Here is a 13,506-nt window from a genome sequence, read left to right on the forward strand (position 1 = left end):
ACAATGCGAGGTTCTCTGTGCCGCCTAAGTAAACGGCGGAGCTTCGTTATCACAACGCGAAACAACAACGATGGTCCAGAGATCGAGGGAACTAATATGTACTACGGATCGAGACACCTGTCTCTCTTCTACGGTTCTCGATTAAGTTAGGATCTACCAGCATTACCATTAGTATATTCACTTGTTTACCATTCCACGGTAATTACGCTAACTTTTATATTATAATTTACAGGTTACAACACGATATCGTATTAAGTTAGGGGGACTGAAGATAGTTTTCGACAGCCGTGTCACGAGCTTCCGGTACTTTCCCGCCCTCCCTTTTCTTCCCTTTCAACCGCAACACCGTCCCGCTACTTACAAATAATACTGAAGCTACGCATGGTATTTTTCAAGCCTGTTTCGCCTGACAATTTTTTTTTTTTACTTTTTCTCTCTCGTGTCCACAAAAAAATCAGGGGACCCAAGGTTCGCAGTCCCAAAAAATCGGGGACCCTTCTCTCCGTCCCCGCTTTCGATCTTTCTTTAAATTCCTTTTCTCGTTTTCGTCAACGGTGACAGGGGCGAACCCAAGACTTTTTCGTAATTTCTCTCGGAATTGGTTTTCTCTGTTTTTTTGTTTTTTTTTTTCTTTTTACAGTCTTTTACAGGGGTACGATTTTCTCGTTTCGATGCATCGGCGTGTCGTACGCGGGCACGTATTTGTAGTACTGCGACGGATACGACGCGAACGACGTCTCCGACGGCGACAGTCGTCCGCGGAATCGACTGCGGACTATGTCGACGATCAACGCCAAACAGAGCACCGATAGTATGACGATCAACGTGATCGGTACCGTGCCCCAGCTTCTGCTACCTTGGTGGCCCCCAGTCTCGTTCTCCTTCGGATGCTGCGGACAGAATAGAAATTTTTTTATTTTCACGTCGATTTGTTTATTTAACATTCGAACAGTTTTCGAAAACGGCGATTTAGACGTGAAAAATTATAGTTCACTTTGAGTCTTCTACTGTAAAATGCGTTTTTTTTATGTTGCATTTGGTATTTTTTTGTCTTTATTATTGTTGAGAAATTCAAATTGGGACTAAAGAGGATTTACAATAAAAGAAATTACTGAATAATAAAATTTACGAAAATTAAATATAAATATGATGGGTTTAAATATTTAAATTTTGTATCCAAAGTTATAAAAATTTAATTCAAATATGAGTGATATTTAATATAAAATTTTGTTGAGAGATTCTAGATATCAAAATAAGACGAAAATCAAGAATACCAATTTGTTGATGGAGGCTTCGTTAAAAAGTTATTAACGTTTAAAGTAGCACTTGTAGAATGGCGCACTGTCACGTGTACGCAGCTGTTCGAAGATTGTCGTTCTACAGGCGGAAGTTTAAACGTTAATAACTTTTTAACGAAGCCTCAATCAACAAATTGTTATTCTTGATTTTCGTCTTATTTTGGCCAATAGAATCTCCCACTAAAATTTTTTCTGCGGACAGAATAGAATTTTTGTATTTTCACGTCGATTCGTTTATTTATTTATAACGCGACGAACAGTTTTCGAAAACGACGATTTAGACGTGAAAAATTATATTCCACTTTGAGTCTTCTACTGTAAAATGCGTTCTTTTTATGTTGCATTTGGTATTTTTTTGTTTTTATTATTGTTGAGAAATTCAAAATTGTCGAGAAGAGGTTTGAGAATTCAAATTGGGACTAAAGAGGATTTACAATAAAAGAAATTACTGAATAATAAAATTTACGAAAATTAAATATAAATATGATGGGTTTAAATATTTAAATTTTGTATCCAAAGTTATAAAAATTTAATTCAAATATGAGTGATATTTAATATAAAATTTTGTTGAGAGATTCTAGATATCAAAATAAGACGAAAATCAAGAATACCAATTTGTTGATGGAGGCTTCGTTAAAAAGTTATTAACGTTTGAAGTTGCACTTGTAGAATGGCGCACTGTCACGTGTACGCAGCTGTTCGAAGATTATCGTTCTACAGACGGAACTTTAAATGTTAACAACTTTTTAACGAAGTCTCAATCAACAAATTGTTATTCTTGATTTTCGTCTTATTTTGGCCAATAGAATCTCCCACTAAAATTTTTTCTGCGGACAGAATAGAATTTTTGTATTTTCACGTCGATTCGTTTATTTATTTATAACGCGACGAACAGTTTTCGAAAACGACGATTTAGACGTGAAGAATTATATTTCACTTCGAGTCTTCTACTGTAAAATGCGTTTTTTTTATGTTGCATTTGGTATTTTTTTGTTTTTATTATTGTTGAGAAATTCAAAATTGTTGAAAAGAGGTTTGAGAATTCAAATTGGGACTAAAGAGGATTTACAATAAAAGAAATTACTGAATAATAAAATTTACGAAAATTAAATATAAATATGATGGGTTTAAATATTTAAATTTTGTATCCAAAGTTATAAAAATTTAATTCAAATATGAGTGATATTTAATATAAAATTTTGTTGAGAGATTCTAGATATCAAAATAAGACGAAAATCAAGAATATCAATTTGTTGATGGAGGCTTCCTTAAAAAGTTATTAACGTTTAAAGTTGCACTTGTAGAATGGCGCACTGTCACGTGTACGCAGCTGTTCGAAGATTGTCGTTCTACAGACGGAACTTTAAATGTTAATAACTTTTTAACGAAGCCTCAATCAACAAATTGTTATTCTTGATTTTCGTCTTAATTTGGTCACTAGAATCTCCTACTAAAATTTTTTCCAGGTATGGCAGAACGCTTTGTACGTATATACGCATAGAATTTTGGGGAACATTTTTGGCCACGCAAAAGAATTTTTTTCTCGAAAGTACGCAGGATTTCGAGGGTATGTGTATTCACCAAAAGTAATTGTAATCGACCCCTGGAACCAGAAATAATTTTTCTAGAATATTTTGAAATTAATTTTTTCAGTGAAAAATTTCAGCAGCTACCCCCTGTCGATTTTTCCTAAAAATTCGTTTTTCATTTTTAATAAATTTGTTTTACGCGCTACGGAAATGTTGTTTAATACTTTTTCGTAGCCATCCATGAGCTCTACTTCCATACTAAATTTCATTGGAATATATTCACTATTGTAGGAGTTGTAGTCGTTTGAAAATTTGACCATTTTTATGGGGTTTTCGGCACTTTACAAGGTTAAGGAACAACATTTCGAATATTTTTAGAATTTCTACATATTCTACATTAAAATACGCGTAATTTGCTTTTTTAAACATTAAAATCCTCCAATCCGTTCAGAAGTTATGACATTTTAAAGATTCGCATGAAATTTCAGGGTACCATTTTTGGCCTCACATTTTATTTTCGGTGAAGAATTTTTTTCTCGAAACTGTGTAGGATTTCGGGGGTATGTCTATTCACCAAAAATTATTGCAATTGACCTCTGCAACTAAAAATAATTTTTTTAGAATGATTTGAAATTTTTTAATTTTGTCAAAAAATTTCACACGTTCTTAAATTTTTTTCTTGAAAATGCGTAGGAATTTTGGGGTATATAGATTCATCAAAAATGATTCTAATGGACTCCCACAACCGAAAATAATTTTTTCAAAACGATTTGAAACTTTTCATTTTCGCTGAAAAATTTAGACATCTACCCCCTGTCGATTTTTCTTACAAATTCGTTTTTCATTTTTAGTAATTTTGTTTGACGTCCTATTGAAAAGTTGTCTAATACTTTTCTGTAGGTATCCATGAGCTCTACTTCAGAAAAAAGTTTCATAGAAATATATTCGCTATTGTAGGAGTTATGGCTGTTTGAAAATTGGACCATTTTTGTGGGGTTTTTCTCATTTTGCGGGGTCAAGGAACAACTTTTCGAATATTTTTTGAATTTCAACATATTCTACATTAAAATACGCGCAGTTTGCTTTTTTAAACATTAAAATTGTCCAATCCGTTCAGAAGTTATGACGTTTTAAAGATTCGCATGAAAATTCAGTGAAACATATCGACGCTATGGTCAGACATGAAATTTTCGGTAATGAATTTTTTTCTCGAAACTGAGTAGGATTTCGAGGGTATGTCTGTTGACCAAAAATGCTTGCAATTGACCCCTGCAACTAAAAATAATTTTTCCAAGACGATTCGAAATTTTTTTTTTCCGTCGAAAAATTTCACACCTTCTCGAATTTTTTTCTCGAAACTACGTAGGATTTCGGGGGTATATCTAATGACCAAAAATGCTTGCAATTAACTCTCACAACTGAAAATAATTTTTCTAAAACGATTTGAAATTTTTTTTTTCCCTTCGAAAAATTTCACACCTTCCCGAATTTTTTTCTAGAAAGTGGATTGGATTTTGGAGGTTTGTCTATTCACCAAAAATGATTGTAATTGACCCCTTCAACTAAAAATAATTTTTCCAAAGTGATTTCAAACTTTTCAATTTCGCCAAAAAATTTAGGCACCTACCCCCTGTCGATTTTTCTTAAAACTTCGTTTTTCATTTTTAGTAATTTTGTTTGACGTCCTATAGAAAAGTTGTGTAATACTTTTTTGTAGGTACCTATGAGCTCTACTTCATAAATAAATTTCAATGAAATACATTCACTATTGTAGGAGTTATGGCCGTTTGAAAATTGAACTATATTTATGAGGTTTTTCTCATTTTAGGGGGTCAAGGAACAACTTTTCGAATATTTTTAGAATTTCTACATATTCTACACTAAAATACGCGTCGTTTGCTTTTTTAAACATTAAAATCCCTCAATCTGTTCGGGAGTTATGATTTTTTAAACGTTTCTATGAAATTTCGTTGTACCATTTCTGGCTACATATTATATTTTTAGTAATGAATTTTTTTCTCGAAACTGCGTAGGATTTCTGGGGTATGTGTAATCACCAAAAATGATCGTAATTCACTCCCTAAACCAAAAATAATTTTTCCAGAACGATTTGAAATTTTTTTTTTCGTCATAAAATTTAGCCATCTACACCCTGTCGATTTTTCTTAAAAATTCGTTTCTGATTTTTAATAAATTTGTTAGACACTCCACGGAAATGTTGTCCAATACTTTTTTGTAGATATCCATGAGCTCTACTTCAGAAATAAATTTCATTGAAATATATTCACTATTGTAGTAATATATCAAGTACTTTTATTCTAAAATAAAGTACCTTCCAGTCATTCATACAGTACAAAATAAAATTATTATAAAATCATTATTTCCCAGAAGAAATATGAACTGCAAAAACAGATTTCCAAGAAGAATAGAAACGTCGATTTTCTCATTAAAAATTAACCTATTTAACTAATTTCTGAGGATAAATAAAGTTTCAAATGAAGATCCTCAAGGATTTACAAGCTTTTTAATGACACCAAAAAAAACAGTAAAATGATATTGGAGATGGTACAAAAAATTAGACTTTTTCGAGTTTAAATCGCCGTTTTCGAGCACTGTGCATCGCCTCTGGGTCGGTACTTACCGTAATTGGACAGATTGGACAACAGGTTCCTGGCTTCGGAGGCAACGGATTGCTACAGGCTACCGAGCAGATGGTTTCTCTGCAGCCGAGTCTTCCTCCGGCCTCGCAGGTGCACGTGGTGCACGCGTTCGGTTGCCAAGTCGATCCTTCCGGATGCGTTCCGTTCAGGTGATCGGTGCAGGAGGCTCGACAACGGCATATCTGAAACGATGCAACGCGTGGTTAGCTCGAGACCGCCTTCGACTTCTTCCTTAGAGCCTACAGGATGGGATATTTTGGTTCAGAAAATGGTTAAGACTTTGTTTACGTGAAGCTAGGTTCGACGGTGGGCAAGCAATCGAGTAAAATTAGGTTTTGTTAACACTGAACCTACCACGACTGGATAAATGATCGTTTTTAAAAAATATAGTGTTCAGTCACCCTTGGGAAAAATTTATATGAGCGATTCTAGAGACCAAAATAAGACGAAAATCAAGAATACTAATTTGTTGATTGAGGCTTCGTTAAAAAGTTATTAACGTTTAAGGTTATGCCTGTGAGACGCTGGCGCACGTGGCTGTACGCAGGTTGTCTATTTACAGGCGCAAATGCTAATAACTTTTTAACAAAGCCTCAATCAACAAATTGCTATTCTTAATTTTTGTCTTGTTTTGGCCTCTAGAATCTGCCATTAAAATTTCTCCCAGGTATGGTCGAATGCTTTGTACGTATATACGCATGGAATTTTGGGGAATCATTTTTGGCCACGCAAAAGAATTTTTTTCTCGAAAGTGCGTAGGATTTCGTGGGTATGTCTATTCACCGAAAGTGATTGTAATCGACCCCTGAAACCAGAAATAATTTTTTTAGAATGATTTGGAATTTTTTAGTTTTGCCGAAAAATTTGTCCACTTATTCGAATTTTTTTCTCGAAAGTGCGTAGGATTTCGTGGGTATGTCTATTCACCAAAAATGATTGTAATTGACCCCACTAGCTAAAAATAATTTTTTTAGAACGATTTGAAATTTTTTTTTTCGCCTGTTTGATTTTTCTTAAAAATTCGTTTTTCATTTTTAATAACTTTGTTTGGCTCGCTACGGAAATTTTGTCTAATACTTTTTTGTAGGTACCTAGGAGCTCTACTTCAGAAAAAAGTTTCCTTGAAATATATTCACTGTTGTAGGAGTTATGGCTGTTTCAAAATTGGTCCATTTTTATGGGGTTTTTCTCATTTTAGGGGGTCAAGGAACAACTTTTCGAATATTTTTATAATTGCTACATATTCTACACTAAAATACGCGGCGTTTGGCTTTTTGAACATTAAAATCGTCCAATCCGTTCAGAAGTTATGGTGTTTTAAAGATTCGCATGTAAATTCGTGGTACCATTTCTGGTTACATATTATATTTTTAGTAATGAATTTTTTTATTGTTTGTTTTCTGAGAAAAATTTGTTTTTATCGACATTGAATCTACCACAATAGGGTAAATGATCGTTTTCAAAATTTCGTTTAGAATTTCTAATATGCAATAATATTTTAGCGACATTCAGCGAATTAAATATAATGGATCTTTCGATATTCACTTTTATTCTTATTGTTTGTTTTCTGAGAAAAATATATAGTTTAAACGATTTATATTTTTTTTTAAAAAGCTGGACAAAATTCTGGTTAGCTTTCGATGTAATTAGAAGATATATGTATACCAAAGACGAAAAGAGAGAATCTTCAGCGTCCACTGCCTTAGAACAGTTTAACAACGCGTATTAAAAACAGTCAAAATTTAGACGCTTGCAGTTTCGAAACTATTAAAGCTTTATCCATTATTACACCGCCATTAGCAGCGGCGAAGCTTCTTTTTTAAAAATGGTTTTTGGATTTTGGCGATCCGACTTTCCGTTTTCGAGATATCGTAATTTATGTAAAAGGTAATTTTTTTAACTCGACTATGTCTGTCACCGTCTAACGCGTACGACCTCTCACTCTCTTGCGTGCGTGAGTCGAGACTGAGTGACGTCACGTTTACTACGATCGCGCGAGGTCAGTGACCTCGCGACGTAAACAGTGAAACGTAAACAAATGCTTTAAACCCTCATATCTCCGGAACTAGCCACGCGATCAACGTGAAACAAAAATCGTTATATCTCTGGAACTAATTATGCTATCACCTTGAACGAGCACTCATTTTAAAGGGCATTTCACCCTCCATCTGACTAGCATAACAATCATCATTATTTATGCAGTCTTCCATGTTTATTTTGCAATTTACTTTTACACTACATACCCACAAATGTTTCAGCAATTCTTATCGATTATAAAACTGGTGTACGATAAAACTGGATTATAAATTGTTTATTTAAACTTGTATACAGAATTTTTTCGTAATTACTAGCCAGTATTTTTTCGTGAATAATTGTTTCTTCTGGAACTAACTACTCTTGAAATAATGTGTCGGTCTAGGTCAGTGTTAAGTCAATTTTGCATTATTTGTTTCGCTTATAAATGTGTTCCCTTTTGCACACTCGTGTTTAATATTCTCCAATCATCCACAAATTCTCCATTTTATTGTCGAAATGAAAACACGAAAAGTAATCATCCAATTTGTTTACAAACCTCCTACTTTCGATAGTTTGGTATTTAATGGACTCGAACCCACCGAAAACCTAATTTCCAGTTTCAAATCAATTACGAAGTTACCCAACAAACACAGATCGATGACCACAGCTCTTCACAAATTACGTTCTTGAAACTTCCTAGTAATTTACATACGCACTATGCTGTGTTTAACCCAGAATAGTTCAGAACAATTTCAAAATCAGCGAATTAGTTTAAAAAATTGTTTACTGGAAGATTCTTTTGTTTCGAGTAGAAAGTGCGAAAATAAAACTCACAGGACAGCCGCGTTTGTTCGTCTTGTAGCCAAAGGTGCATCGTTTTCTGCATCCCACCAGGGGCGGACAGTTGGAGTTGGGTGCCCTGCACTTGCAAAACGTGCAATCGTTCTCGTCCATTACCAGACCGCGTTCGCAGTGCAAGTCGCACTTGACCTCCGGGCAAATCTTCTTTCCGGTCGCGTCGATCACGACGCTGTCGTTGGTGGGCTCCTCGAAGGTCTGTGGTGTCTGACAAGCGCACACAGAGCAGCCTCCCTCGTCCTTCACGAGGTCGCAATTGAGTCCACAATGCGGCAGCTCTGGGCAAACTTTATCGACGTCCGCTGGTGGATGCACTACCTCGTTCTCCTGAAACCCGGAAACCTGGTTGTTAAAAATGTTACAAAAAACACCATTCGATTGCAAATTTTTAGTGCAGAATTTTGGGACGCGAGATTTTTAATAATTTTGAGAAATTGAAGTGATTAACATTGGAACTATCAAAGTGGTGAGCTATTTGTAATTTTTAGGAAAATTTTTCCAAAATTTACTCGATTGGATTTTTGAAAATTTATTCAACTTTGTATTGGAAGAGGTTTTAGATACTTGGACGTGTAATTTATGAGGTATTTAACACTAAAAAAGAACTACCAAAGCAGTCAAAATGATCCATTTGAAATTTTTAGGAAAATTTTTGCAAAATTTACTCGATTGAATTTTTGAAAATTTATTCAACTTTGTATTGGAAGAGGTTTTAGATACTTGGACGTGTAATTTATGAGGCATTTAACACTAAAAAAGAACTACCAAAGCAGTCAAAATGATTCATTTGAAATTTTTAGGAAAATTTGTATAAAATTTACTCGACTGGATTTTTGAAAATTTACTATATTTTTATTAAACTCTGTACTGGAAGATGTTTATTGCCTTGGATTTATAATTTGTAAGGTAGTTAATACTAGAATTATCAAACCAGTCAAAGTAATCCAAAAAAATTTGTAAAAAATTTACTCGACTGGATTTTTGAAAATTTATTCAACTTTGTATTGGAAGAAGTTTTAGATGATACTTGGACGTGTAATTTATGAGGTATTTAACACTAAAAAAGAACTACCAAAGCAGTCAAAATGATCCATTTGAAATATTTAGGAAAATTTTTATAAAATTTACTCGACTGGATTTTTGAAAATTTTCTATATTTTTGTTAAACTCTGTACTGGAAGATGTTTATTGCCTTGAATTTATAATTTGTAAGGTAGTTAATACTAGAATTATCAAAGCAGTCAAAATAATCCAAAAAAATTTGTAAAAAATTTACTCGACTGGATTTTTGAAAATTTATTCAACTTTGTATTGGAAGAGGTTTTAGATGATACTTGGACGTGTAATTTATGAGGTATTTAACACTAAAAAAGAACTACCAAAGCAGTCAAAATGATCCATTTGAAATATTTAGGAAAATTTTTATAAAATTTACTCGACTGGATTTTTGAAAATTTACTATATTTTTGTTAAACTCTGTACTGGAAGATGTTTATTGCCTTGAATTTATAATTTGTAAGGTAGTTAATACTAGAATTATCAAAGCAGTCAAAATAATCCAAAAAAATTTGTAAAAAATTTACTCGACTGGATTTTTGAAAATTTATTCAACTTTGTATTGGAAGAAGTTTTAGATGATACTTGGACGTGTAATTTATGAGGTATTTAACACTAAAAAAGAACTACCAAAGCAGTCAAAATGATACATTTGAAATATTTAGGAAAATTTGTATAAAATTTACTCGACTGGATTTTTGAAAATTTACTAAATTTTTGTTAAATTCTATAGTGGAAGATGTTTTATACGGTATTGCCTTGGATATATAATTTGTAAGGTATTTAACATTAGAATTACCAAACTAGTCAAAATGAATTAACAAAATTTGTAAAAAATTTACTCGACTGGATTTTTGAAAATTCATTCAACTTTGTATTGGAAGAAGTTTTAGATGATACTTGGACGTGTAATTTATGAGGCATTTAACACTAAAAAAGAACTACCAAAGCAGTCAAAATGATACATTTGAAATTTTTAGGAAAATTTGTATAAAATTTACTCGACTGGATTTTTGAAAATTTACTATATTTTTATTAAACTCTGTACTGGAAGATGTTTATTGCCTTGGATTTATAATTTGTAAGGTAGTTAATACTAGAATTATCAAAGCAGTCAAAATAATCCAAAAAAATTTGTAAAAAATTTACTCGACTGGATTTTTGAAAATTTATTCAACTTTGTATTGGAAGAAGTTTTAGATGATACTTGGACGTGTAATTTATGAGGTATTTAACACTAAAAAAGAACTACCAAAGCAGTCAAAATGATACATTTGAAATTTTTAGGAAAATTTGTATAAAATTTACTCGACTGGATTTTTGAAAATTTACTATATTTTTGTTAAACTCTGTACTGGAAGATGTTTATTGCCTTGAATTTATAATTTGTAAGGTAGTTAATACTAGAATTATCAAAGCAGTCAAAATAATCCAAAAAAATTTGTAAAAAATTTACTCGACTGGATTTTTGAAAATTTATTCAATTTTGTATTGGAAGAAGTTTTAGATGATACTTGCACGTGTAATTTATGAGGTATTTAACACTAAAAAAGAATTACCAAAGCAGTCAAAATGACCCATTTGAAATTTTTAGGAAAATTTTTGCAAAATTTACTCGATTGGATTTTTGAAAATTGATTCAATTTTGTATTGGAAGAAGTTTTAGATGATACTTGGACGTGTAATTTATGAGGTATTTAACACTAAAAAAGAATTACCAAAGCAGTCAAAATGATCCATTTGGAATTTTTAGGAAAATTTGTATAAAATTTACTCGACTGGATTTTTGAAAATTTACTATATTTTTGTTAAATTCTATAGTGGAAGATGTTTTATACGGTATTGCCTTAGATATATAATTTGTAAGGTATTTAACACTAGAATTATCAAAGCAGTCAAAATAATCCAAAAAAAATTTGTAAAAAATTTAATCGACTGGATTTTTGAAAATTTACCAAACTCTTATTAAATACTGTATTAGGAGAAGTTTTAAATGATATTGCTTTGGACATATAATTTATAAGGAATTTAACACTAGAATTATCAAAGCAGTCAAAATAATCCAAAAAAATTTGTAAAAAATTTAATCGACTGGATTTTTGAAAATTTACCAAACTCTTATTAAATACTGTATTAGGAGAAGTTTTAAACGATATTGCTTTGGACATATAATTTATAAGGAATTTAACACTAGAATTATCAAAGCAGTCAAAATAATCCAAAAAAATTTGTAAAAAATTTACTCATTTTGATTTTTGAAAATTTATTCAACTTTGTATTGGAAGAAGTTTTAGATGATACTTGGACGTGTAATTTATGAGGTATTTAACACTAAAAAAGAACTACCAAAGCAGTCAAAATGACCCATTTGAAATATTTAGGAAAATTTGTATAAAATTTACTCGACTGGATTTTTGAAAATTTACTATATTTTTGTTAAATTCTATAGTGGAAGATGTTTTATACGGTGTTGCCTTGGATATATAATTTGTAAGGTATTTAACATTAGAATTATCAAAGCAGTCAAAATAATCCAAAAAAATTTGTAAAAAATTTAATCGACTGGATTTTTGAAAATTTACCAAACTCTTATTAAATACTGTATTAGGAGAAGTTTTATACGGTGTTGCCTTGGACATATAATGTATAAGGAATTTAACATTAGAATTACCAAACTAGTCAAAATGAATTAACAAAATTTGTAAAAAATTTACTCGATTGGATTTTTGAAAATTTACTAAACTGTAAGACAAGAAGTTTTAAACGATGTTGCCTTGGATATATAATTTATAAAGAATTTAACATTAGAATTACCAAACCGGTTAAAATGACACAACAAAATTTGTAAAAAATTGATTCGATTGGATTTTTGAAAATTTACTAAATTGTACTAGGAGAAGTTTTAGACGATATTGCCTTCGACATATAATTTGTAGTAATATTTAGAACTACGAAAGCAGTCAAAATAATCCATTCATAAAATTTATCAAAATTTGGAAAAAATTTACTCGATTCAAGTTTTGAAAATTTATTAAACTCTGTACTCAAAGAAGTTTTAGACGATATTGCCTTGGACATACAATTTGTAAGGTATTTAACATTATAACTACCAAAACAGTCAAAATGACCCAAAAAAATTTGTAAAAAATTTACTCGATTCAATTTTTGAAAATTTATTAAATTCTGTACTAAAAGAAGTTTTACACGATATTGTCTTAGACATATAATTTATAAGGTATTTAACACTAAAACTACCAAACCAGTCAAAATGACTCAACAAAATTTGAAAAAAATTTACTTCACTGCAATTTTGAAAATTTACTAAATTCTTACTAACTTCTGTACTGGAAGAAGTTTTAGACAATATTGCTTTAGACATATAATTTATAAGGTATTTAACATTAGAACAACCAAACCAGTCAAAATTTGAAAAAAAATTTACTTGACTGAATTTTTGAAAATTTACCATAATTTTCTATAAGAGTAAAATGGGGGAAAAATAACATTTGAGAATTCAAATGGGACTGAAAAGATTCAACTATTTCGTAACATTTTCAAAATACTCAATTTATATTTAATTTTGTTATAAATAAATTATCACCAGATGATTTGACTCACATAAAAAAAATTACTAAATAATAGAATAAAAAATAAATTAAATTTAAATATGTTCGTTGTAAATATTTAAATTTTATATATCCAAGGTTACTCAAATTGAATTAAACAAAATTAAATTTTAATACGATGGTTGCAAATATTTAAATTTTATATATCCAAGTTTACTAAAACTGAATCAAAAAAATATTAAATTTCAATATGTTCGTTGCAAATATTTAAATTTTATATATCCAAGGTTACTAAAACTGAATAATAAAAAAAATTAAATTTCAATATGTTCGTTCTAAATATTCAAATTTTATATATCCAAGGTTACTAAAACTGAATAAAAAAAAAATTAAATTTCAATATGTTTCAAACTGAATTAAAAAAAATTAAATTTTAATGTGTTGCTTGCAAATATTTCCAAGGTAACTAAAACTGAATAAAAAAAAAATTAAATTTCAGCATAATAATTATAAATATTTAAAT

At 30.8% G+C, this 13,506-nt stretch overlaps 1 protein-coding gene across 4 annotated transcripts in view; it reads right to left on the minus strand.

The window, feature by feature from the left end:
• Positions 1–569: 569 nt before the first annotated feature.
• Positions 570–13,506, minus strand: part of Cmpy (crimpy) — a 553,068-nt gene continuing 540,131 nt past the window's right edge. For 3 of the 4 annotated variants that reach the window (XM_076779491.1, XM_076779488.1, XM_076779490.1), the window contains 3 exons: positions 8,338–8,679; positions 5,469–5,669; positions 570–890 (listed from right to left, as the gene is read on the minus strand). In XM_076779491.1, the coding sequence (XP_076635606.1) occupies positions 645–890; positions 5,469–5,669; positions 8,338–8,679 (789 nt within the window). In that variant the 3' untranslated portion in view covers positions 570–644. Of the gene's footprint in view, positions 891–5,468; positions 5,670–8,337; positions 8,689–13,506 lie in introns of all 4 variants that reach the window. The other variant, XM_076779489.1, reaches the window with a different exon arrangement.

Source organism: Colletes latitarsis, chromosome 12, assembly GCF_051014445.1.
Source record: "Colletes latitarsis isolate SP2378_abdomen chromosome 12, iyColLati1, whole genome shotgun sequence".
In the NCBI taxonomy this organism is placed as follows: Eukaryota; Metazoa; Arthropoda; class Insecta; order Hymenoptera; family Colletidae; genus Colletes; species Colletes latitarsis.